This window comes from Meriones unguiculatus, chromosome 15, assembly GCF_030254825.1.
Source record: "Meriones unguiculatus strain TT.TT164.6M chromosome 15, Bangor_MerUng_6.1, whole genome shotgun sequence".
Lineage (NCBI taxonomy): Eukaryota > Metazoa > Chordata > Mammalia > Rodentia > Muridae > Meriones > Meriones unguiculatus.
In genome coordinates, this window is record NC_083362.1 from 7,307,944 (window position 1) to 7,328,836 (window position 20,893).

The window sequence follows — 20,893 nt, forward strand, 5'->3', positions numbered from 1 at the left end:
TTTTAAAAAAACTTTAACAATTTATTAGTCGTATTTTCCAGTAAAATACCCACATAATGTCAGAAGAATGGAATGGTGTTCAGCTGATTACCTTCAATCACTTCCGCATAAATATTTGCCATCTAAAAACCTCAGGGAATCGTCAGTCACGTAGAAATTTGATTTTTCAAAGCAGGTATTGCTACTGTAGTCTCTATCCAGCCACTGTCTTGACCAGTAAGTTGTAATGGTAAACAAGGTTTGTTGAGGTTTTAGAGACATTTTGGTGAGCCAGTCAGTCCAAGAAGAAGATGTTATTGAACTGCGTGGCGCAGAGTTTTTTCACCTCTTCTGCAAAAAGGACAGAGAACAGTATCAGGGCACACAGCTTCTTGTCTTAAAGGCTGAATGGTACGACCAGAACCTCCAGTTCTTTGGAAACGAAGTTAGGAAATAAGTAAACATCTGCATTAATTTTGACTTTTAATCCCAGAAGTGTAAGCAACAATAACAAACAAATTACCCACCAGAGACGGCAGTTGAAGAAATGTTTAGTAACAAACTCCCAGCACGTTAGAATACCTTTTGTTTGGGTCTGAAAGAAGCGGCTTGAGGCGCGCCTGAGAGACTCATGGGTCAGAGCATAGAAATGTGGCGCTCTCAGGAAGCTGGTGGGATGCACAACTCTACCATCATCTTGAGAGGTAAAGCAGGTGCTTTACAAAGATTCTACTAAATTCCTACTTTATTTTCATTTCTGTGGTGTCAAGAATCGAGCCCAGGGCCATGAGTATGCGAGGCAAATGCTGTCACATTAAGCGACACAACCCTCCCCTAAATTCAGAATCTTATTTCAGGCATGCACTAACTGATGCTTTTCATGCACACAAACACTGCAATGCAAATGAGGGTGTAAAATGTCTTAACACTGGGCACAGTGAATCACCTTAGGAAAATGGCAGGAGAATGCCTGCTGGTTCAAGGTCGGCTGGTCTACATAGCAACTTCCAGGCCAGCCAGACGGAAGACGGTCTCAAAAAACAAAACAAAACCCCCCACATAAGCCGCTCTATTCCCTTTACAATATGGACACATCCCTCACCTTTACGCCCCTGCTGTCAGCACCACTCTACAGTGAGCAGCGGAGAGGCCCACCCAGGGAGACAACACCACCCTTTCTCTAGGACAACATCACTAAGACCCACAAGGCAGCCGAAGGAGCACACTGCCCAGGAAGCCAGACCAAGCCCACTTTGATGGGAAGGCAGGTAAGGAAGGTCTGCACTCTTCTGCTCGTGTGCAGATGGTGACAGTCAGAAATGCCACGTGAAAGGGGCAGCCTGAACAGACAGGCTTGTACTCATCACAGATTTTTGTACTGTGTACAGCTATGGATTGTTTGTTGATTTAGAAAACAATTTTCTTTTAGGTGCTGTTAAGTTTCCCATGCCACAGGAGAAATAAAAGCATTAAATGGGTAACTGGAGACCCGGCTCAGCAGTCAGTAGCACTTGCTATTCTTACGAGGACCTGACTGGGTTGTCAGCACACATAGGGAACCAACTGTCTATAAGTGCAGTTCCTTCTTCCAGGCTAGACACACAGCAGGGCACAGACACATATGCAGGTAAAACACCCATACACATAAAATAAAATAAAAAAACTAAAACCCAAAATACATAAAATGGAAGCGTCTGCTTAGAATCTTAGCAGTCATGCTCTGGGTTTTGTAGTTTCCCTCCTCCTTTAAGAAGTACTAGAGACTGAATTCAGGTCTTCACACGTACTAGGTAGGTGCTCTGAGCAATGGGCTACGTCCCTAATGTGATCCCTGACCCCCTTCCTATTTTTCCCCACTTCTTTGAGATAGAGACTCCATAAATTGCCAGGCAGATTTTGAATGTCGGCTCCTCCTGCATGAGCCTCTTGAAAAGCTGCGATCAAAGACCAGGAGTTTTTGTTTGCTTTTGCTTGCAGGGGCAGTTGTGAGCTGCCTCATGTGCATGCTAGAAACCAAACTTGAGTGCTCTGCGAGAGTAGCAGATGCTTATGCTGGTCACGGTGGCGCACGCCTGAAATCCCAGCATGAAATCCCAGCACTCGGGAGGCAGAGGCAGGCAGATCACTGTGAGTTTGAGGCCAGCCTGGTCAACAGAGTGAGTTCCAGGACAGCCACCGCTGCACAGAGAAACCCTGTCTCAAAAAAGAGTAGCAGAGGTTCTAAACCTCTGGAGACAGCTCTCCAGTCCCTATTTATTTATTTTTAATATTCATTTTTATTTTATGTGAATGTGTTTTGCCAGCATACATGTGTACCATATGTGTGTCTGGTGCCTTCAGAGGTCAGAGGAAGGTGTCAAATCCTGTGGAAATGAAGTTACTGATGGTTGGAAGCCATTGTGTGGAACCAACCTGGGTCTTAACTCCCGAATCACTGCTCCAGCTCCTCAATTTTTTTCCTTTTTAAAAGAACTTCATATTTACTTGTATATACACATGTGTGAGAGAGGTATACATGCATGTGCCATGGCACATGGTATAAGGACAACTCATGTGTCTCAGGGCTCAAACTCATGTCATCAGGCTTGGCAGCATGTTACTGTTCCCACTATGCCATTTCACAGGCCCTGTTTACTTTTTCCAAGACAAGGTCTCATGTATCCCTGGCTGACTTCAAACTCACTATGTTGCTGAGGATGACCTTGGATGCCTGATCCTCCTACCTCAGCTGGAATTACAGGTGTGCACCATCATTTGCAGGTTCTAGAGTGTTCCTTAACTCAGGGGAAAGAAACATCAGTGGCATTACAATTCTACCGAAACACCAAGCCCCCCTTACCGTTGACTTCAATCAGGTTTGCGTTCTTCTGATTGAGAATCACGTACAGCTCCCGCTGGTCAGACTTCTTCCCAACAACCCAGTAATCACTCATGGCTTTCACGATGATCTCTTCATCTTCATCTGCTCTGTAAGGAAGTTTCAGAATGGGAAGTTTTATGGACATGCCTAGACTGTGAGGAGGAAAAGAATTGAAAATAAGAACTGGCTAAGTTGTCGTTGTAAACCGTCAAGGAGTCAGGTGAATGAAAGGCAACTCTGTGTGTTGTGGAAACAGTTCCCACAGGTGGTCAAGCCTGGGCCCCTTCTTGAGGGCTCTGGGTCACTTGGTTTAAAGGAAATTAATTAGCTGGCATGCCAGCCTATGTCTATAATCCCAGCCCTAGGAATGCTGAGACAGGGGGGAGCCTGAGTTTAGGTATCCCCTAGGCTATAGAGTGAATGCTGTGTAAATAAATAAAATAAAAAACAAATACAATTCCTTTAAATCTATTCTCAGAAAGACAACACCTACTTTGAGAACTTGCTAGAATTACCTGGTAAAGTCACTGTTGATGTCACCTAGAATCTTCATTAGATCTGGGTGGACGGATGTGAGTGACACACTGGGCGTTTTCCTCATGTGGATTGTACTTTTCTCGGCTAAATTCATATGATTGAAGTAGATAAACTTAAACTGGGGTTCCTTCTCAGACCTGTGCAAACATGACATTGAGAGAGTAACAATCTGAAAGAATAATTATCCAAACAGTGCAGCCACAGTGGGAAAACTTTAAAAGTGTAGAAGGACAGCTTTGATACACGGGACCTTGTCTCAAAACAAACAAACAAACACAAACAAACAAAAACAAAAAACCTGAAGAAACAAAACACAGGAGAGTCTCATGAACACAAAATTCAAAAAGTAAAGCAGGGCTGGCATGGTGACTCAGAGGGAAAGGCGCTTGCCACCAAGCCTGAAGACCTGACTTGGAACCCAGGACCCACATGATGACATGAGAGAACTGACTCCTGCAAATAGTCCTCTGACCTAGACACACACAATGAATAAATGTGATTGAACGACTGTACAAAGCCTTGTATTTTCAATGTCTGGGCATTCAAATCAAGAATCTCATTGTTAACTGTAACCAATGCTTCATCCGATAATAATAATATGTGATATGATAGAATTTTCCAGAGAGTTGAAATTTACTTCTTTTTTATTTTATCCTATTTTTGAGATAGGGTTTCTCTGTGTAGCCCTGGCTATCCTGGAACTCAGTCTGTAGAACAGGCTGGCCTTGCCATCTACCTCTTAACCAACAATGTTTTCCGTAGCTGGCACATACCTTTAATCCCACACCTGGGAGGCAGAGCAAGGTACATCTCAGGAATCAAGGGCAGCCTGGTCTATGGCCAGGGATACACAGAAAGACCTTGTCTTGAAAACCTATTTTTTTTTCTTTCCTGCTATGTGATTTTCTAAATAAAAGTATATTGTCTGTGAAGTCTGACTTACTACCTGTTCGGCTGCAGAAAGACTGCTGACCCCGATTTAGGAGAATAACTTTTCATTTATTTCCAGTGCTGGGATGAATGTGTGTTCCATGTAAAGCACCTAGCCACGCAACTGCAGCTCCCTGTGTAAGAAAAGCTTCCCACTCTCCTCAATGAAAGCGATGTCAAGCAGCATCTACCTCTTCCACTGAAGTAAAGTGAACATTCCAATTGGGACCTACCTTTTCCTTTCCTAGGGGACATCACAGATAGGAGCGGGCAGCAGGTCAGTGCTTTTAGGTTCTGAGAACCGCTGCAGGGCTAACACTGTCCACACTCGTCAGGGAAAAACACTGTGACTTGACCATAAGCAGTTAGGGTACGAGACTAAAAATGAAGCAGAGTACAAACCCAGAGATTCTCTTGTTGATATTGAACTGCTCACAGATGTCCGATGCCAGCACCGTAAGCTGGGGCCCAACGATGCTGTCCAATCTTCGGCAAAAATCCAGCGTCAGCTGTGTGGAGGCTGGCGGAGTTTAAGAAACAGCACTCAGCACTGCAGTGCTTTGTGCCCAACAGCTCCCACTCATTCTACTGTTCAATTCTTGGCAGTGTTCCAGTGAGTATTTACCCATCAACTAAATGAGATCAAGATAATTAGGGAGCAAAACCATCAGAAGCCCCTTCCCTCCCAAACTGAATAGAAAGAGAAAAGTTAGAGCTGGTTATAGCTAGCATTAAAGGTGAGCCTTCCACTATGAGCAGAGGCTGCACATACCTTAAGTCAAGGCAAACTGGCTGCCTGCCCCAGAAATGCCTGAAAAGGTCAAGTATTTATATAACAACTCAGCACTCAGGAGTCATGGCTGTCTGACTAATCTCAAACATACCTCCTTTCATCCTGAGTCCTTAGAGGGCAGGTGCCACTGCCACCCACCACAGTCATCAGGAAAGGCATCACTCCTACTGCTGATCAGTGAGGAGGACTTGAATCGTTAACAGGGCTCACTGCCAGTGGCAGAGGTTCCAAATGGGGAGCAGTGATTAAAACAGTCTCTCCATGGCTGGTGACAACATATAGATCATTTAAGGACAGGGCCCAGCAAGCTGCAGAGAGCTGACCCCATCAGGCTGCAGGCAGACCCGTGAGAGCACCTACCATCAATCATAAAGCACACAGCTGCGCTCATGGCCTGTGGGGAGACAAACCAGAGATTACGACTGATACAAAGAGGAGGAGGAAGTGCTGTAAGCAAATGTGGTGAGCTTGGCCTCATTTCAACAAACCAACCAACTGTAAGAAGACACTGCTCTGTCACCGGGAGCAATGTGGAGGCAGGTGGCACAGTGGCTAACAAGCTTGCTTGGTTCGACAGTGCCAAGGTGCTTATGCTACAATGCAGAACCTCACCAGTCAGGGGCACAGAGTGTTTACTAATGAAGTGGCACAGTTTAAAATGCTCTCAAAACAAAACAGGAGAAGGGACAAACTGGCATCTTAAACTGGGCGTGGTGGTGCACACATTTAATCCCAGCACTCTAAAGGCAGAGGCAGGCAGATCTGAGTTTGAGACTAGTGTGGCTACAGAGTGGGGTTCAAGGACAGCCAGGGCTACACAGAGAAATCCTGTCTCAAAAACCCAAACAAAAACATCTTCTTAATTCAGCTTTATTGCATGCCTGGGAATTCATTGTTCTAGTCTCTCTGTGTACATGACAATTTCCATTAAAATTTTTTTTAAAGAGACCACATGTTACTACAAACTTGCCTCCTTTTATTCTAGCAAATAATTGCAGTTATGACATTAGCAAGTAACAGTAACCAAGACCATGAATAAAACTAAAATTGCCAAGCATGGTAGTACACACTTGTAATACCAGTACTCGAGAGATAGAAGCAGGAGGGTCAGGAAATCAGGTCAGTCTGAGCTCCATAAGTCCATGTCTCAAATAGAAACCAAACAGGATCTGAAGGGATGGCTCAGTAGACAAGCATGCACTGCCCTTGCAGAGGACCTGAGCTTAGTCCCCAGCACCCAAGTGGGGAAGTTCACAAAACTCCAGCTCCAGGAGAATCTAGCAGTTCTAGCCTCTGAAGGCTGTGCTCACTCATGTGCACAGACCCACACAGTAACAGTGTTACAAAAGCTCTCATGTGAATAGTGATAGTCTTTGTAACTACAGATGAATAGTATGAAGAAAACTAAAATTGATAACCTAAGTTCACATCTGAAGATACTGGAAAAAGGAGCAAACTGAACGTGAAACAAACAGAAGGAAGGGATACTAATAATCAGAGCAGAGACAACTCCAGCAAGGAAGAGAGACAACATATGAAGCACACACTGGCTCTTGGGAAAAGCTAAAACAAGACTGGAAAACCTCTTCACACACTAGAATAAAAAAATGGCAGAGAAGATTCATTACCAGAATCAATAATCAAAGGGATACATCACTACCGACCCTACAGGAAAAGGAATGAAAACACACAAGTACTCTGAAAATCTGTATGCCAACAAACCAATTAACTTAATGGAATTCATATGTTCTCAAGAAAGACACACACTATGGATGGAAATTACCTCAAGAAGAAATAGAAAAACAAGACAGACCAACAATAAGAAACGCAAAATTCAAAAACTCACGCAGAAGCAGGTATAGTGACTCACACTAATCCCAGCATTCAGGAAACAGAGGCAGGTGGATGTCTGGTCTACAAGGTGAGTCCAGGACAGCTAAGGCTACACAGAGAAACCCTGTCTCAAAAAATTAAAATGAAAAAACTACCCTCACACATAAACAACCATGTGCGGAGCTCTCCTAGGAACTCTAGCAAACATTTGAAGAAGTCTTCCAAAGGCAGGAGAGAGCACTTCCCAAACCTCTCCATGATGGCATTACCCTCACACCCACACCGGACAAAGTGAGGGCTATCCTTCAGTCCTTCAGCATCAGCTTGACAACATGCAGGACTGGGCAGGAAGGTCAACCAAATGAAGGCCAGCTGAGTCTCCACGGCCAGTTCCTCATCAAAATGTGGGCATGGTGGTCAGACAACTTCCCTAAAGGCCATCACTGTATATACATTCCCTCATCAGTGCAGAACCCGGAGCTCTGCTGTCTGAAGAGTGCCAGTCTGGTGACTTCCAGACCCTGCTGCACATACCTCTTCTTGGATGTGTGTGATATGTATGTATGTGCATGTGTGTGTGTGCTCATGTGAGCACTGGAGTGTGTGAATGTGCATGGAGACCAGAGGAAGGCTTGGATCATCTTGCCTTATTCCTTTGAGACAGGGGCTTTTCTTAAAGGTGGAGCTCATGGGGTTTTGCTGTAGCTTTTCAACTAAACTGGCAGCTGGCAAGCCCCAGCAGCCCTCTCCTGTGGGAACTCCCCCACTACATTCCCCAGAGTTGGAGATACGGGTGCCTATCAGACCATGCCTGGCTTGTCATGTTGGTGCTGAGATCTGAATTCAGGTCCTCACTCCCATGCAGCAAGCACTCTCAAATCACTCTCCAGCCCTAGACTGACTGGCATCTCTCCTCACTCTCTGTAACAAGCTGTACCTATGAGCATAAAGGCTTTTCTGAGTTCCATGTTCCTGTGAACTACTGACCTTAAAGGTGATCTTGGAGACACCTCAAGAAAGCAGCTGGTATCCAAAGTGAAGATAGTCCTGGGGGCTCCTGAACTTTGTGACTAAAGGTCCCTGAACTGACCCATGACCACCTTAAGTGGGTGAATGACAGCTCAAAAGAGCTTTTAAAAGAGAAGGACTCCACATAACACGATGCCAACACCACACCTGGAACTGTACCGGCCTGAGTCTAGAAGCGGAAATCCAGCAAGAATACCACGCCAGGCTCAGTGAGAGTTCAGAGCCCTTGTCCCTGAGTACTCAAGGATTCAGCCTGACAGACAATGGACTTTGCCTACTCCACCTGCTGCTGTGAAGTATGCCTCGCTGTTGCTCTGGGTCAGACCCTCTGATGTGGATTCCCATGTGTGCTCTTGGTCCACCCTCCTCAGGCCGCTGCCACACAGCAAGGCGCTATATTGGAGTGATGCAGGGGTGCAGCTTGTCTGTGATTGACAGTTTGCTTTAACAAAGGAATCTACACTAGGGCTGGGATGCTGCTCAGTGGCAGAGTTTGTCTCCCATGCACGAGGCCCTGGGTTTGCTATCTAACACCAAAAACCAAAACATTATCAATATCATCATCAACAACAACATCAACGCCTACACCAAAAAACCATCTCTCAGAACTTCAGGCTATGGAGTGGGGGGGTTGGGGAGACACTGGGCATTTGAAACCAGGGCTTCACACATAGCCAAGTGCTTTACAACTGAGCGACACCCCGAGTTCTCCTCTCAGAACTCTGGAAGCCTTTTTCCCACTGTCGCAGAGCACCTGCAGCCGGAAAGGAGTCTTTTACACATGAAAACCTGTAAGGACATTCTCCTCATATTTCTGAGATTGTTCAGTGTTGGGCACAGGTGAGGATCTTTCTTACTGGAGCACACATTAAGGGTTTCCAATCTGGAAACCCGAGTCCCTCTGAATGAAGCACGTTCTCATATAATTCCCTTACCATTCTCCTCTCCCTGATTAATGGTGAACTCTGGAATTAATCCTCTTCTTTTCTAATCTTATGTTCCATAATTTTAGGTAGTGTGGTATGGGTTGTGTTTAAGTAGACTAGAGATGGAACCCAGGTGTGTGCTGGCTAGTTTTATGTCAACTTGACACAAGCTAGAGTTATTTGAGAAGAGGGAACAAGAATTAGGAAAATACCTCCAAGCCGGGTGTGGTGGCACACACCTGTGATCCCAGCACTCAGGATGGCAAAGGCAGGTGGATCTCTGTGAGTTCGAGGCCAGCATGGTCTACAGAGTGAGTCCAGAACAGCCAGGGCTACACAGAGAAACCCTGTCTCAGAAAAAGAAGGAAGGAAGAAAGGAAGAAAGGAGGGGAGGGAGGAAGGAAGGAGAAAGAAAATACTTCCATGACCTGTGGACAAGTCTGTAGGGCATTTTCTTAATTGGTAACTGGTGGGGGAGGGCCCAGGCCATTGTGGGTGGTGTCACCTGAGAAAGCAGGCTGAGCAAGTCACAAGGAATAAGCCAGCACGCAGCACCCCTCCATAGCCTCAGTGTCAGCTCCTACCCTGACTTCCCTAGATAGGCTGTGTGATGTAGAACTGTAAATCAAAATAATTTGCTTTTGGGATGGTGTTTTATGACAGCAATAGGAGCCCTGCTTTTGTGTGTGCTAGACAAACACTCAGTCCTGAGCTACAGCCTGAGTCCTCTCCTTCCATAATTGTACCGCCTGTCACTTTACCCAGGATGGGCCAACTTACCTTCTCCCTTGTAATAAATTCACCTGTATTTTCAGTGGGACTGGAGAGATGGTTCAGCAAGTAACAGCATTAGCTGCTCTTGCAGAGGACTGGAATTCAGCTTCCAGAACCCTGTAGTGGCCTACAACTACCTCTAACTCCAGCTTCAGGGATTCTGATGCCCTGCTATGGCCTCTGCAAGAACCCTTGTGTGCTTGAGCACATGCACATGTGCACACACACATAAAAATCTTTTAAAAACTGTATTTTCAGCTGGCGATGGTGACTCAAGCCTTTAATCCCAGCACTCAGGAGGCAGAGGCAGGTGGATCTTCATGAGTTTGAGGCCAGCCTGGTCTACAGTGATTTCCAGGACAGCCAGGGCTACACAGAGAAACCCTTTCTCAAAAATCAAAACAAAACAAAAAACCATGTGTTTTCAAGGTGAAGGAATGGAAAGTTATTATATAAAGGTAAGAGTTCTTGAAAGAGATAGGGTTAACCTAATAGTGTATATTTTATCACAATAAGTTTTTTGAGACAGAGTCTTACTGTGTAGCTCTGATTGACTTGGAATTCATTAGGTAGACCAGGATGGCCTAGATTTACCTGATTCTGCCTCCCCAGTGCTGGAATCAAAGGCATGCATCCCCACACCAAAGCACAATACAAAAATTTAAGTCGCACCTTCAATTAAAAATGAGATTACTATAATATAGTGGGTTTTTGTGTTTTGTTTTGGTAAGGAGCACTTCCATTCTAAATGCAAAGCTGACCTCAAATTTATGAGTCCCGCCCTCAGCCTCTTGAATGTTCTGGTTATAGGCAGGAACCCTTATACTGGGCTACTTAGACCCTTTCATGTCATATGCTTCACCTTAATCACACAACTTCTCTAATCCACGCAGATTTACTTTTATTTTATTTACAGATTTATAGATACACATGCTGTGCGCATATGTGGGTTGGGGGTGGGGAGGGGGTCTATGTGCTCTGAAGACCAGGTGGTCGGCCTGGGCTGGAGCCTCTCTACTCTCAGGTCTCCCTTAGGCACTGCTTTTCATCTTTCCACTGTCCAGACTCTGACAGGACTCCCTCAAACTGTGACATCCTTTCCTTCCTGCTTTCCTGAACTTATCTAAGCCTTTGTTTATCTGTAGTTTCACTTAGGACAGAAGATAGACTTGTGGTCGCTTTTCTTTCTTGTACCACAACTGCCTTAGAGAGAGGGGGAGAGGGAGATGAGATGGAGGAATATATATATAGATAGATAGATAGATAGAGAGAGAGAGAGAGAGAGAGAGAGAGAGAGAGAAACGAGTACTACCCAGGCATGGTAGCATACTCCTGAAATCCCAGCTACTAAGAGGCAGAAGTAAAGACTTCTTGAGCACAGGAGTTAAAGGTCAGATTGGGCAAACAGTTAAGCCTCATTCCAAAATGAAAAGAAAACTTAACCTAACACACATACCTGTTCCTACAAGAAAGTATGGTGAAACAGATAGTCTGAAACTTTAGCATTCAGAGCAACAGCAGAGTTCATGGAAGCATGGCCGCACACAGCTGGGAGGCCTCTGCCCTCGGTGGTAGCCCCTCTCTCTGCCGTGGGTCTGTGGGCATTCGGGATATTGGCTACTTGAATATCCCACCCTGGCCAGCAATTCTTTCACTAGTAGCAAAATTACCTAAAAGGATTGAAAACGAACTTCCTACTGCAGAAGAGCACCCATTCTGAGTTTTACAGAAATTAGAGCCTGCAACACCTTTTCCAAAAGCATTTAAGAGGTTTACCCCGGTGCCAGTCTACACATGCAAGGCAGGTACACTTTAGTATTCATCTGTAACACTGGAGGGAAAACGATCATTACCTTATAAACAATTAAATGGAGCTCTTCATAAGTGTCATCTGTATTTACAAAAATTTTGGGGAATCTGCACTTTGCTTCTGGATCATTAAGGTTCAAGGGTCCAGTAAGAAATCTTGAAAGTAAACACAGAGATGACTCAACTCAATGAGGTAAACTGTAAACATAACATACACAGAACACATTCCTAGTCAATGGATGTCAATGTTTTGTTGATGCTAGATTCCATTTGGTAAGCACTAAATCAGAATACAATGAAGAAATAGTTTTATGTCACTAGAAACAACAGAATTTCTGTTCTCGATTGTTGCTGATAGGACAATTCAATGCTCATGATTTTATCTTTACTAGAAGAAATAATAAAACCCAATACTATAAACCAAACAACAAAAGTCCTACCTTCCATAGTGTTGGAGATTGCCTGGCATTTCTGCCCTTATTGGGGAATCTCTTCCTGCCAACTGCAAACACAATGAATGTTGAGAACAATTACTTTTCTTTTTTTAACTTTCACAGTTTGACAAACAGCATTCCTACCTGCTAGTTGGTCTCAATACATTCCGCTACACTGATTTCCAGTATTCCTCTCCACCCAGCAAACAAATTAAATAAACAAACAAAGACTGCATTCTTAAATTTTATGTGTAGGTCTGTAGAACTGTTTACTCTCTGCCTTGGCCAGAGAAGGTTTTTTGCAGTAAATAGTGGTTAATTCAGGGACTTGAAAACTAACTGGTCAAAGTGCTGGGAATAGTGACTGAGTACTCAGTCAAAATGGGTCCCCCGCATCAGCCTTCCACCACCCCATCAGAGGCTCAGAGGATATCGAGGAAGAGAGGGTAAAAATGTTAAGAGCTGGAAGATGGAAGAACGGTATCTGTATAATCCAATAACGGAAAAATGGTGTGTGACAGGAAGTCAGGAGGAAGCGGTGGGAGTCCTGGGGGAAGAGGAAAAACAAGCAGTGGTGGTGGATGTATAAAAATTTTGAAATATGATAAAAATACTATAAAAGTACACAAAGAACTGACTACTTTCTATTTGTTTGGTTTGTTTTTTTGCGGGGGGGGGAGTTCAAGACAGGGTCTCTCTGTGTAGCCTTGGCTGTCCTGTACTTACTTTGTAGACCAGGCTGGCCTCATCTATACACAGTGATCAGCCTGCCTCTGCCTTCCAAGTGCTGGGATTACAGGTGTGCACCACGCCTGGCTAAGAACTACTTTTAACCAGGATTGTCATATCTAAGCCTAAATTCCACAAACAAATTCAGTTCTTTTACAAAACAAACAAACAAACAAACAAGAAACCTGAAAGTTCCTTGTGGCATAAGGTTCTGAATGTGTTTTCACACCACCCTGTGGAGACTGTCTTCCCATTTCCGACATGAGAGAACTCAAAATCACAGAAGCGCACCAACACATGCTCCTGGTCAGTGATGGCAGATGTCAGCACCAGGCTCGTCTGGGGTCAAAGTATTTACCTTCAGCCATGACCCCAAATTTCCTCAAAGATTTGTAATTACCATGCTTTGGTTTTGCTGAAAACACATTGTTTCCGGGACTGGAGAGATGGTTCAGCAGTTAAGAGCACTGACTGTTCTTTCAGAGGACCTGGGTTTGATTCTCAGCATCCATGTTAGACAGCTGACAATAACTCCAGTCCCTGAGGACCCGATGTCCTCTTCTGGCCTACTTAGGCACTGCACACACAGGACACACAGATATACATGCAGGCAAATTCCATGTATATAAAACTAACTAAAATTTGAAAATGGTTTGGTAGTCTTCTGGTTTTAGCATACAACCTCAACATACCCTCAATGCATAGTCCACCAATGGTGAAGATGCATGGCCCACTGCTATCTGAGAGATCTCTTATGTGCGAACTCACACTGTCGTGCCGTGATAGAGCTTTGTACTTTACACACACTGTTTTTCTGGCACATACTCAAGTATTAATGGTCTTCTGTTGTGGACTGTGCTGTCAGAGGTTCACAAACATCAGAAGTAGTTCCTTGAAAGGAGTGCTCATCAGCAAGGCTGTGCTCTCTGACATTCACTCTGGCTCTGCACATCCGTGTTGGACAACTGTCTGGTCTGAACCTAGAATGTCCATAAATGACTTGTGTGTTAAGGGCCTGGTCCCCAGCTGGTGGTGCTACCGACAAGTGACGTGAACCTTGTGGCTGACAGGCTCATTGATGGCCAAATCCACTGAAGAATTCAAAGCTAAACGGACTGTCTGAGATGTGTTCTTGTGTGAGGAAGTAGGTCACTGGGCATACCTTGAGGGATACATCTATCCTTGGGTGCTCTCTCCTTGCCTCTCCACCTGGAGGTAGGCAGTCTTTGCCATATGCAAGCAGCCAGCTTTTGCCTGAGACCTCTGAGACTGTGACAGAACAAGCTTTCCCCCTCTGAGCTGTTTTCCTCAGGTATCCTGATAGCGATGAGATGCTAACACAGCTTGGCACACATCAGGCTGAAGTCCCTTAAGCCTGAGCAACCTCTGTTGTTAGTGTAACCAACTCATGGGGTTGCTGCTAAGGTGAGGAGGGCATGCAGACAAGCTGGGACCTGGGAACAGCGGCTGGCACCCAGTGAGAACTCAACAACTGTTGCCCCTGTATCGGACCGACTGGAAAAGAGCTGAGTTCTGGAAGTGCCCCTCTGAAAGCTCTCCTTCAGTGTTTGTTTTCTTGAGGGGCTGAGGCTGGAACCTCGGGCCTTGCGTATGCAAGCAAATACTTGAATTTATCAGAGGTTTTTCATTGTTTCAAATCAAAACCTTAAACACTGGAGAGAGAAAGAAGGGGGGATGGGGGTGAAAGAGCAGCTTGAAAATGAACAGAGCAAGCAAAAGTAATGATTTTATGGGCTGAGAACCCTTTCACTTTTGACCTAATTAAGCTATAAAAGGGTCTTTTGGAGAGACTGGTGTTTAATATTCTCTGTAGAAACTTAGGGAATTAAGTACCACTGTGGCAAAGCAAGCCAGGCAGTAAACCATCGCCTCACAATAGCTCATACTTCTAGATGAAGATGCTGCACTCTCACAGATCCCTGGCATTTTCAGAGTTCTCTGACCCTACCTAAGACCCAGTTTTCTCTCTACCCGATGAATTGCTCCTCCTACTGCATTTGAGCACAACAACCACAGAAAAGATGACACACGCGTGTGATCACTACGCGGCTAAGTGTCACTGAGTACCATATACCAACATAAAGCAGCTCAGGTGAGGCCTTGGCCCAGGTCGCCGCACCCGCCTCCCCCTCCCATCTGCTATGTGTCTGCAGAGTGTAATCATACCTCAGGTTCGATGTGCCTGGGAAACAGTGAGGTGGTGAGGTATTTGTACAAAATTCTCATGTCATCTTGCTCTAGTCCACTCCTGAAACACCAGGAAAGCATTGGGTTAGAGTTTGAAACGGTCTTCTGACTTCTCTGCTCTCTGATGCTGAGCTGGGGATGGTTAAGACGGGACAGTGCTTACCTAGCATGAAGGCCTGGGACCCACCCCTGGCACTGTATTAAAAACAGGCAAGCAAGATGGCCATGCTGGTGCACAGCTGCAAGGCAGCTGCATCAAAAGTTAAGGCAGAAGGATCAAAAGTTCAAGGTCATCCTTGGCTATGTAGAGTTCAAGGCCAAGCCATACTACATGAGACTTTGTCTCAAACAAAACAAAGGCAAACAGGAGATGCCTAACCTCCAAGTGGGAAGCTCAGGAAGGAATCACTAAACCAAGCGCCAGCGCTAGCACTGCGCACTGACCTGCTGCCGGCTGCTGCTCCACAGTCCTGTATTTTCAGTAAGACTTGAAACAAAAGCCCCAACGGGGCCAGCGAGAAGGCTCAGCAGGTAGAGGCATTTGCTGTGCAAGCCTGGTGACCTGGGTTTGATCCCTGGAACCAGTGGTGTGTGGAGAAAAGTGTATGCACCTGCACACACATGCACACAAACACACACACATACTTTTCTTAAAAATTCAGACGATCTGACTTTCAGGCTGAAACCTATCCAGGGTTACTTGGGAAACAGCAGTAGCCACATGCCGTATTCTGGTAGCCCCTCTCGGCATCCTGGCCTACACAGTGAACACCACATTCTGTAAAATACCACTGTGCATAATTTGACCATAAATATCAGACCTATGTGTAGACATTTACTCTCTAGGTCTTAGTGTAGACAAAAATAATAATAACAAGCTTCAGGCAAACAGTCTCATCTCAAAATGAGGCAGGAATATGGAAAGCTGGGAAGTGGCAGCCATCCACCTCTGCAGAGGCTTTCGTTGTTGTTTTGGGATAGGAGCTAAACAAGGAAACTGAAAAGTCCTGGGAGAATTTGCATGAACACCTCTTCCGTTTCCTGCCATGTTAGAACAGATTCTGGCCTTTCCTGCCTTCACTCAGTGTGCCTGGCTGCCTCCCATGCTAGCCCTCTGCTCACTCATGAGTCCTGAGCACAGCTAAAGTGACAGCTAGGAGCACGGCTCGGGGTAAAGCGCTTGCCACCCTAGCATGGGACCTGAGTTTAGACCCCCAACACCCCTTCGAAAAGCCACATGTGGCAGTGCGCGCCTGCAGCCCAAGTGGGGGCGGGGGAGACAGGGACGTCCTAGGGCCTGCTGGCAGCAAGCCCAGCTTAATCAGGCACAATACCCATCTACATGAATAAAACAGAGATAAACGTTAAAAAATGCAACAGACGCTCAGAGCCAAGAAAGGAGGAAGTGGAAAAACCACCCAGAGGCAGTCTGGAAGGAGATGGAATTTCTAAATCAAAGGCATGGACAGTTACAACATTTTCTTTTGCAGACGTAACTGAGGTGATAAAGAGGATAGGAAAAGTAAAACCAAAACCAGGTTCAAGCCACAGCTTCTGTTTTGAGACGTAAGTAAGCACTGGGGTGGGAGCTGAGGCAGGAAGATTACAAAGTCACATACCAGCTTGGTCTACATAGTGTGACCCTATCTCAAAAATTAAAAATAAAAACCAGAAACAAAATAAAAGGCCCAGCAGGGCCAGCAGGATGGCTCCGTGGATAAAGGCATTTGCTATGCAAGCCTGGTGACCCACCCACATTTGAGTCACAGGACCTGCACAGGACTGGAAGGAGAGAACTGAACCCACAGGTTGTCCTCTGACCTCCACACACATGCTGTGGCGTGTTCGCCGACACACGCGTCATGACACAATAATAACAAAAACCCAGAACCTTTTTTCCTCTAGCTTTAATCTCGGCAGCTCATTTGTGCACACGCAGTGCTCCTCCTCTATCAAACTGGCCGTTTGTGCAGAGCTCTCTGCTAGCTTTACTTCAGTGCTCAGTGCTCTTTCATCTGTCACGCCAACCAGCTTTTTTTTTTTAAGATTTATTTATTATTATGTATAGTGTTCTGCCTGCATGTAGGCCTGCAAGCCAGAAGAGGCACCAGAAAATATTATAGATGGTTGTGAGCCACCATGTGGTTGCTGGGAATTGAAATCAGGACCTTTAGGAAGAGCAGCCAGTGTTCTCAACCTCTGAGCCATCTCTCCAGCCCCCACCCCAACAGTCTTTGAGAACAGCTCCCTCCTCCCCTTCTTCCTCCCTTCATCCTCTCTGCTCTTCGTCCACCTTTCCCCCCCACTTTTCAAGTATGTGTGTATGTATGAGTGTGTGTGGTATGTACGTATGTAGGTGCACATGTGTAGGTGGGCATGGGAGTGTGTGCACTTGCTAACACCAGGGATCATCTCAACTGCCCTTCCACTCTTTTCACTGAGGCAGGGTGAAAAGACTAGACTAGCCAGCTCTGGAGATCCCGTCTCTGCCTTCTGCCACCACACAATTATGTGGGCTCTGGAGATCTGAACTCTGATCTTCACATTGTACGGAAAGATTCTGACCACTGGGACATCTCAGTCCTGGCTCTGGTTTTAAGCTCCTCTGCTTGGTAATTTTCATTGTTCCTAACCCTAGCTTTGTTCTAAACGATCCTCCTTCTAATCTGACAATGCCTACAAAAAAGTTTCCTGTTGATATCCCCTGCTGTTACTTCCTGTGTGACAGACAACTTCATCAGTCGCTGCTGTGTGTATTACTGCCCTGACCTCCATCTTTTAGATGCCACGCCATGGGTGTCACCTACCAGATAAGCTGGTCGTTGTAGAGGAATGCAGTATATTTGACTACACTTAGGCTTTCTTCCATTCTGTTAATAAAGGACTGGATCTTCAAGTAAGTCATTTTATCCAATGGGAAGAAGCTGATTCCACCAAAAATATCAAGGAGATCACATGACTGCAAATGTAGCGTCTGCAAATACTGTGGGGAGAAGAGACACAAGCTTACAATAGCACGCTCACCGCGGTGCTCCTCACTGGAACAACCCCCCATCAGGACGCTCTGCGTAGCAGTCACACACTGACACAGGCGTGGTGGCAAGCCCAACATCGAGGAAGTCAGCAGTAACCGATTTGAAAGCAATACCGACTCTGAAACATGAAAGTTGAACAGAAGCTAAGTGTTTGCTTGGTGTGTTGCATCTCTTAAGTAAGGACTCACTAAGCTCCTCACTGTGAGAGAACCATGGCCACACTGCCACGCTGAAGGACATCTGTCAGGAAAACAGTTCACTCATAAGGGGACAGCCATGAGGACAAGAACAGGGTTTGAGAACAATGGCACCAGAGTGACTCATGCTCGTTAAAGTGAGAAGCCCTTCAAGGGAGCTGAGAGGCTGAAGTGCTTGCCCCACAAGACTGAAGACTGGCGGTCAGAGCCCCAACGGCCATGCGAAAAGCCAGGTGGGCAGGTGGCTGCCTGCAGTCCCAGCTGAGGGAGGCAGAGGCAGATGACCCCTGCAACAAGCTGACCAGCTAGACTTGCTGAAATGATGGCCTCTGGGAAAGACCTTGACTCAATGCATAAGAAATTGAGAGACACCGAAAATCAACCCTAGGCTGCATTCACACAAATAAAAATAAATTAAATAAACAATACAAAAACAGGGATGAGAGATGTGGCGGTTTGAATACGAAAGGCCTCATAGGCTCATATATTCGAATGCTAGGTCCCCAGTTCATGGGACAATTTTGAAAAGTATTGGGAGGTGTGGCCTTGTTAGCGGACTTCTGTCACTGGAGTTGAGCCTTGAGGCTTCAGAACCCCACCCCAGACCCAGCCGCTCCTCCCTCTGCCTGCTGCTTGTGAGCTCTCAGTTCCTGCTCCAGTACCATGCCTGCCAGCTGCTGCCGCGCTCCCTGCCATGATGGGAGTCACCCTGTGAAACTGTAAGCAAGCCCCCAATTAGATGCTTTCTTTTATAAATTGCCTCAGCCATGAAGTCTCTTCAGAGCAACAGAATAGTAAGTACGACAAGAAGTATTTTAGGGAAAAAATAAACTGAGAATTATTTCTTGAAGATAAACAGAATTTAACAGACATTGGGGCAAGTGAAGCAAAAGCCAAAGTAGAGTGAAAGAGACAGTGAACTATTCAGAGTATTAGCACTTGGGACATATCACATCATGTGACTGAATCCATGTCACTGCTGTGTTAGTCACTGTTCTAGTGCTGTGAAGAGACACCATGACCATGGCAACTCTGGAAAAGAAAAACAGTTACTTGGGGTTTGCTTACAGTGTAGAGGTGTGATGCACTGTCATCGTGGCAGGAAGAATGGTGGCATGCAGGCAGACATGCAGCTGACGGTGCATCTGAATCCACAGGTAGCAGAAAGACAGAGCCCCTGGGACTGGCTTGAGCTTTGGTCTTTGTTTTTTTGAGACAGGGCTTCTCTCTGCCCTCAAACTCACTCTACAGAGCTAGCCTCAAACTCAAAGACTTTGGCCTGCCTCTGCCTACTGAGTGCCAGGAGTAAAAAGGCATGCACCACCACTTTTGAAACTCCAAATGCCACCACCAGTGACACACTTCCTCCAACAAGGCCAGACCTCCTAAGCCTTTCAAATAGTGCCACTCCCTAGTGAGCAAGTATTCAAATCTTTGAGTCTGTGGGGATGATTCTCATTCAAAGTATCACTCCAGCCCAAACCCTTGAGTTAGTATACATAAGGCCTGTTAGGGCAACAGAACCAACACCAGCCGGTGTGACAACTCACATATGTAGTCTCAGCACTGTGGGAGGCTGAGACAGAAAGACTGCTGTAAATCTGAAGTCAGTATAGGCTAACCAGTAAGATCCTACCTAACAAAATGAGAAGTGTGTGTGTGTGTGTGTGTGTGTGTATGTGTGTGCAAAATCAAAGTTCAACTCTGGTGACTGCTTAAATTTTTCTGATCAGCTAACCCATCTACGTAGTAAGACAACTTTTTTAATTTTAATTTTTTATATTAATTACATTTTTTTTTACTTTGTATTCCAGGTGTAGTCCCCTCCCTCATTACCTTCCACCCCCATCCTCCCTTTTTCTTCTCTTCCCATGTCCCTCTCTAACACCACTGATAGGGGAGATCCTCCTCCCCTTTCATCTGACCCTAGCCTATCAGGTCTCATCAGGACTGGCTGCATTGTCTTCCTCTGTGGCCTGGCAAGGCTGTTGTCCCCTCAGGGGAAAAGTGATCAAAGAGGCAGTCACCTGAGTTAATATCAGAGACAGTACCTGTTCCCCTTACTAGGGTAACCCACTTGTAGCTGCCATAGGCTACATCTGAGAAGGGGTTTTAGGTTATCTCTTGGTTGGAGTATCAGTCTCAGAAAAGACCCCTGTGCCCAGATTTTTTGGTTCTGTCACTCTCCTTATGGAGCTCCTGTCCCCTCCAGGTCTTACTATCTCCCTCTTCTTTTATAAGATTCCCTATACTCTGCCCAAAGTTTGGCTATGAGTCTCAGCATCTGCTTTAATTCCCTGCTGGGTAGTCTTTCCGAGGCCCTCTGTGGTAGGCTCCTGTCCTGTTTCCTATATAAGACAGCTTTTGAAGTAAGCCCTCCCTCCACACAGACACTCTGTTCAAACAGTCTGTACCGCAGGTCTGAGGAGCCCTCGATACTCTGGGTTTGTCGGAACAATGCTCAGGTTCTCAGTTCACTCAAGGACTGGGGTGTTATATCCCAAAGCAAATCAAATGTGGAGGCTGGAGAGCCGCCTGGGTTGTTAGCTCCACTGCTCTTGCAGAAGACTGCAGCTGGGTCTCCAGCACAACTGGGGGATGGCTTACAACTACCTGTAACTCCAGCTCCAAGGAATCGGACATCCTCTTCTGGTCTCCACAAACACTCACGTGCATTGTGCACACACCCACACACAGACATACACACACATACAATTAAAAACATAAATAACAAATTGGGGCTGGAAAGATGGCTCAGTGGTTAAGAGCGCTGGCTGCTCTCCCAGAGGACCCAGATTCAATTCCCAGTACCCACACGGC

The 20,893-nt window shown here is 45.8% G+C and overlaps 1 protein-coding gene across 3 annotated transcripts in view; it reads right to left on the reverse strand.

The window, feature by feature from the left end:
- Ccz1 (CCZ1 homolog, vacuolar protein trafficking and biogenesis associated) overlaps positions 1 to 20,893 on the reverse strand; it is a 26,760-nt gene continuing 5,867 nt past the window's right edge. For 2 of the 3 annotated variants that reach the window (XM_060368108.1, XM_021651767.2), the window contains 9 exons: positions 17,649 to 17,824; positions 14,821 to 14,902; positions 11,911 to 11,972; positions 11,515 to 11,626; positions 5,460 to 5,493; positions 4,709 to 4,826; positions 3,355 to 3,513; positions 2,819 to 2,991; positions 1 to 330 (listed from right to left, as the gene is read on the reverse strand). In XM_060368108.1, the coding sequence (XP_060224091.1) occupies positions 275 to 330; positions 2,819 to 2,991; positions 3,355 to 3,513; positions 4,709 to 4,826; positions 5,460 to 5,493; positions 11,515 to 11,626; positions 11,911 to 11,972; positions 14,821 to 14,902; positions 17,649 to 17,824 (972 nt within the window). In that variant the 3' untranslated portion in view covers positions 1 to 274. The remainder of the gene's footprint in view (positions 331 to 2,818; positions 2,992 to 3,354; positions 3,514 to 4,708; positions 4,827 to 5,459; positions 5,494 to 11,514; positions 11,627 to 11,910; positions 11,973 to 14,820; positions 14,903 to 17,648; positions 17,825 to 20,893) is intronic. The other variant, XM_021651768.2, reaches the window with a different exon arrangement.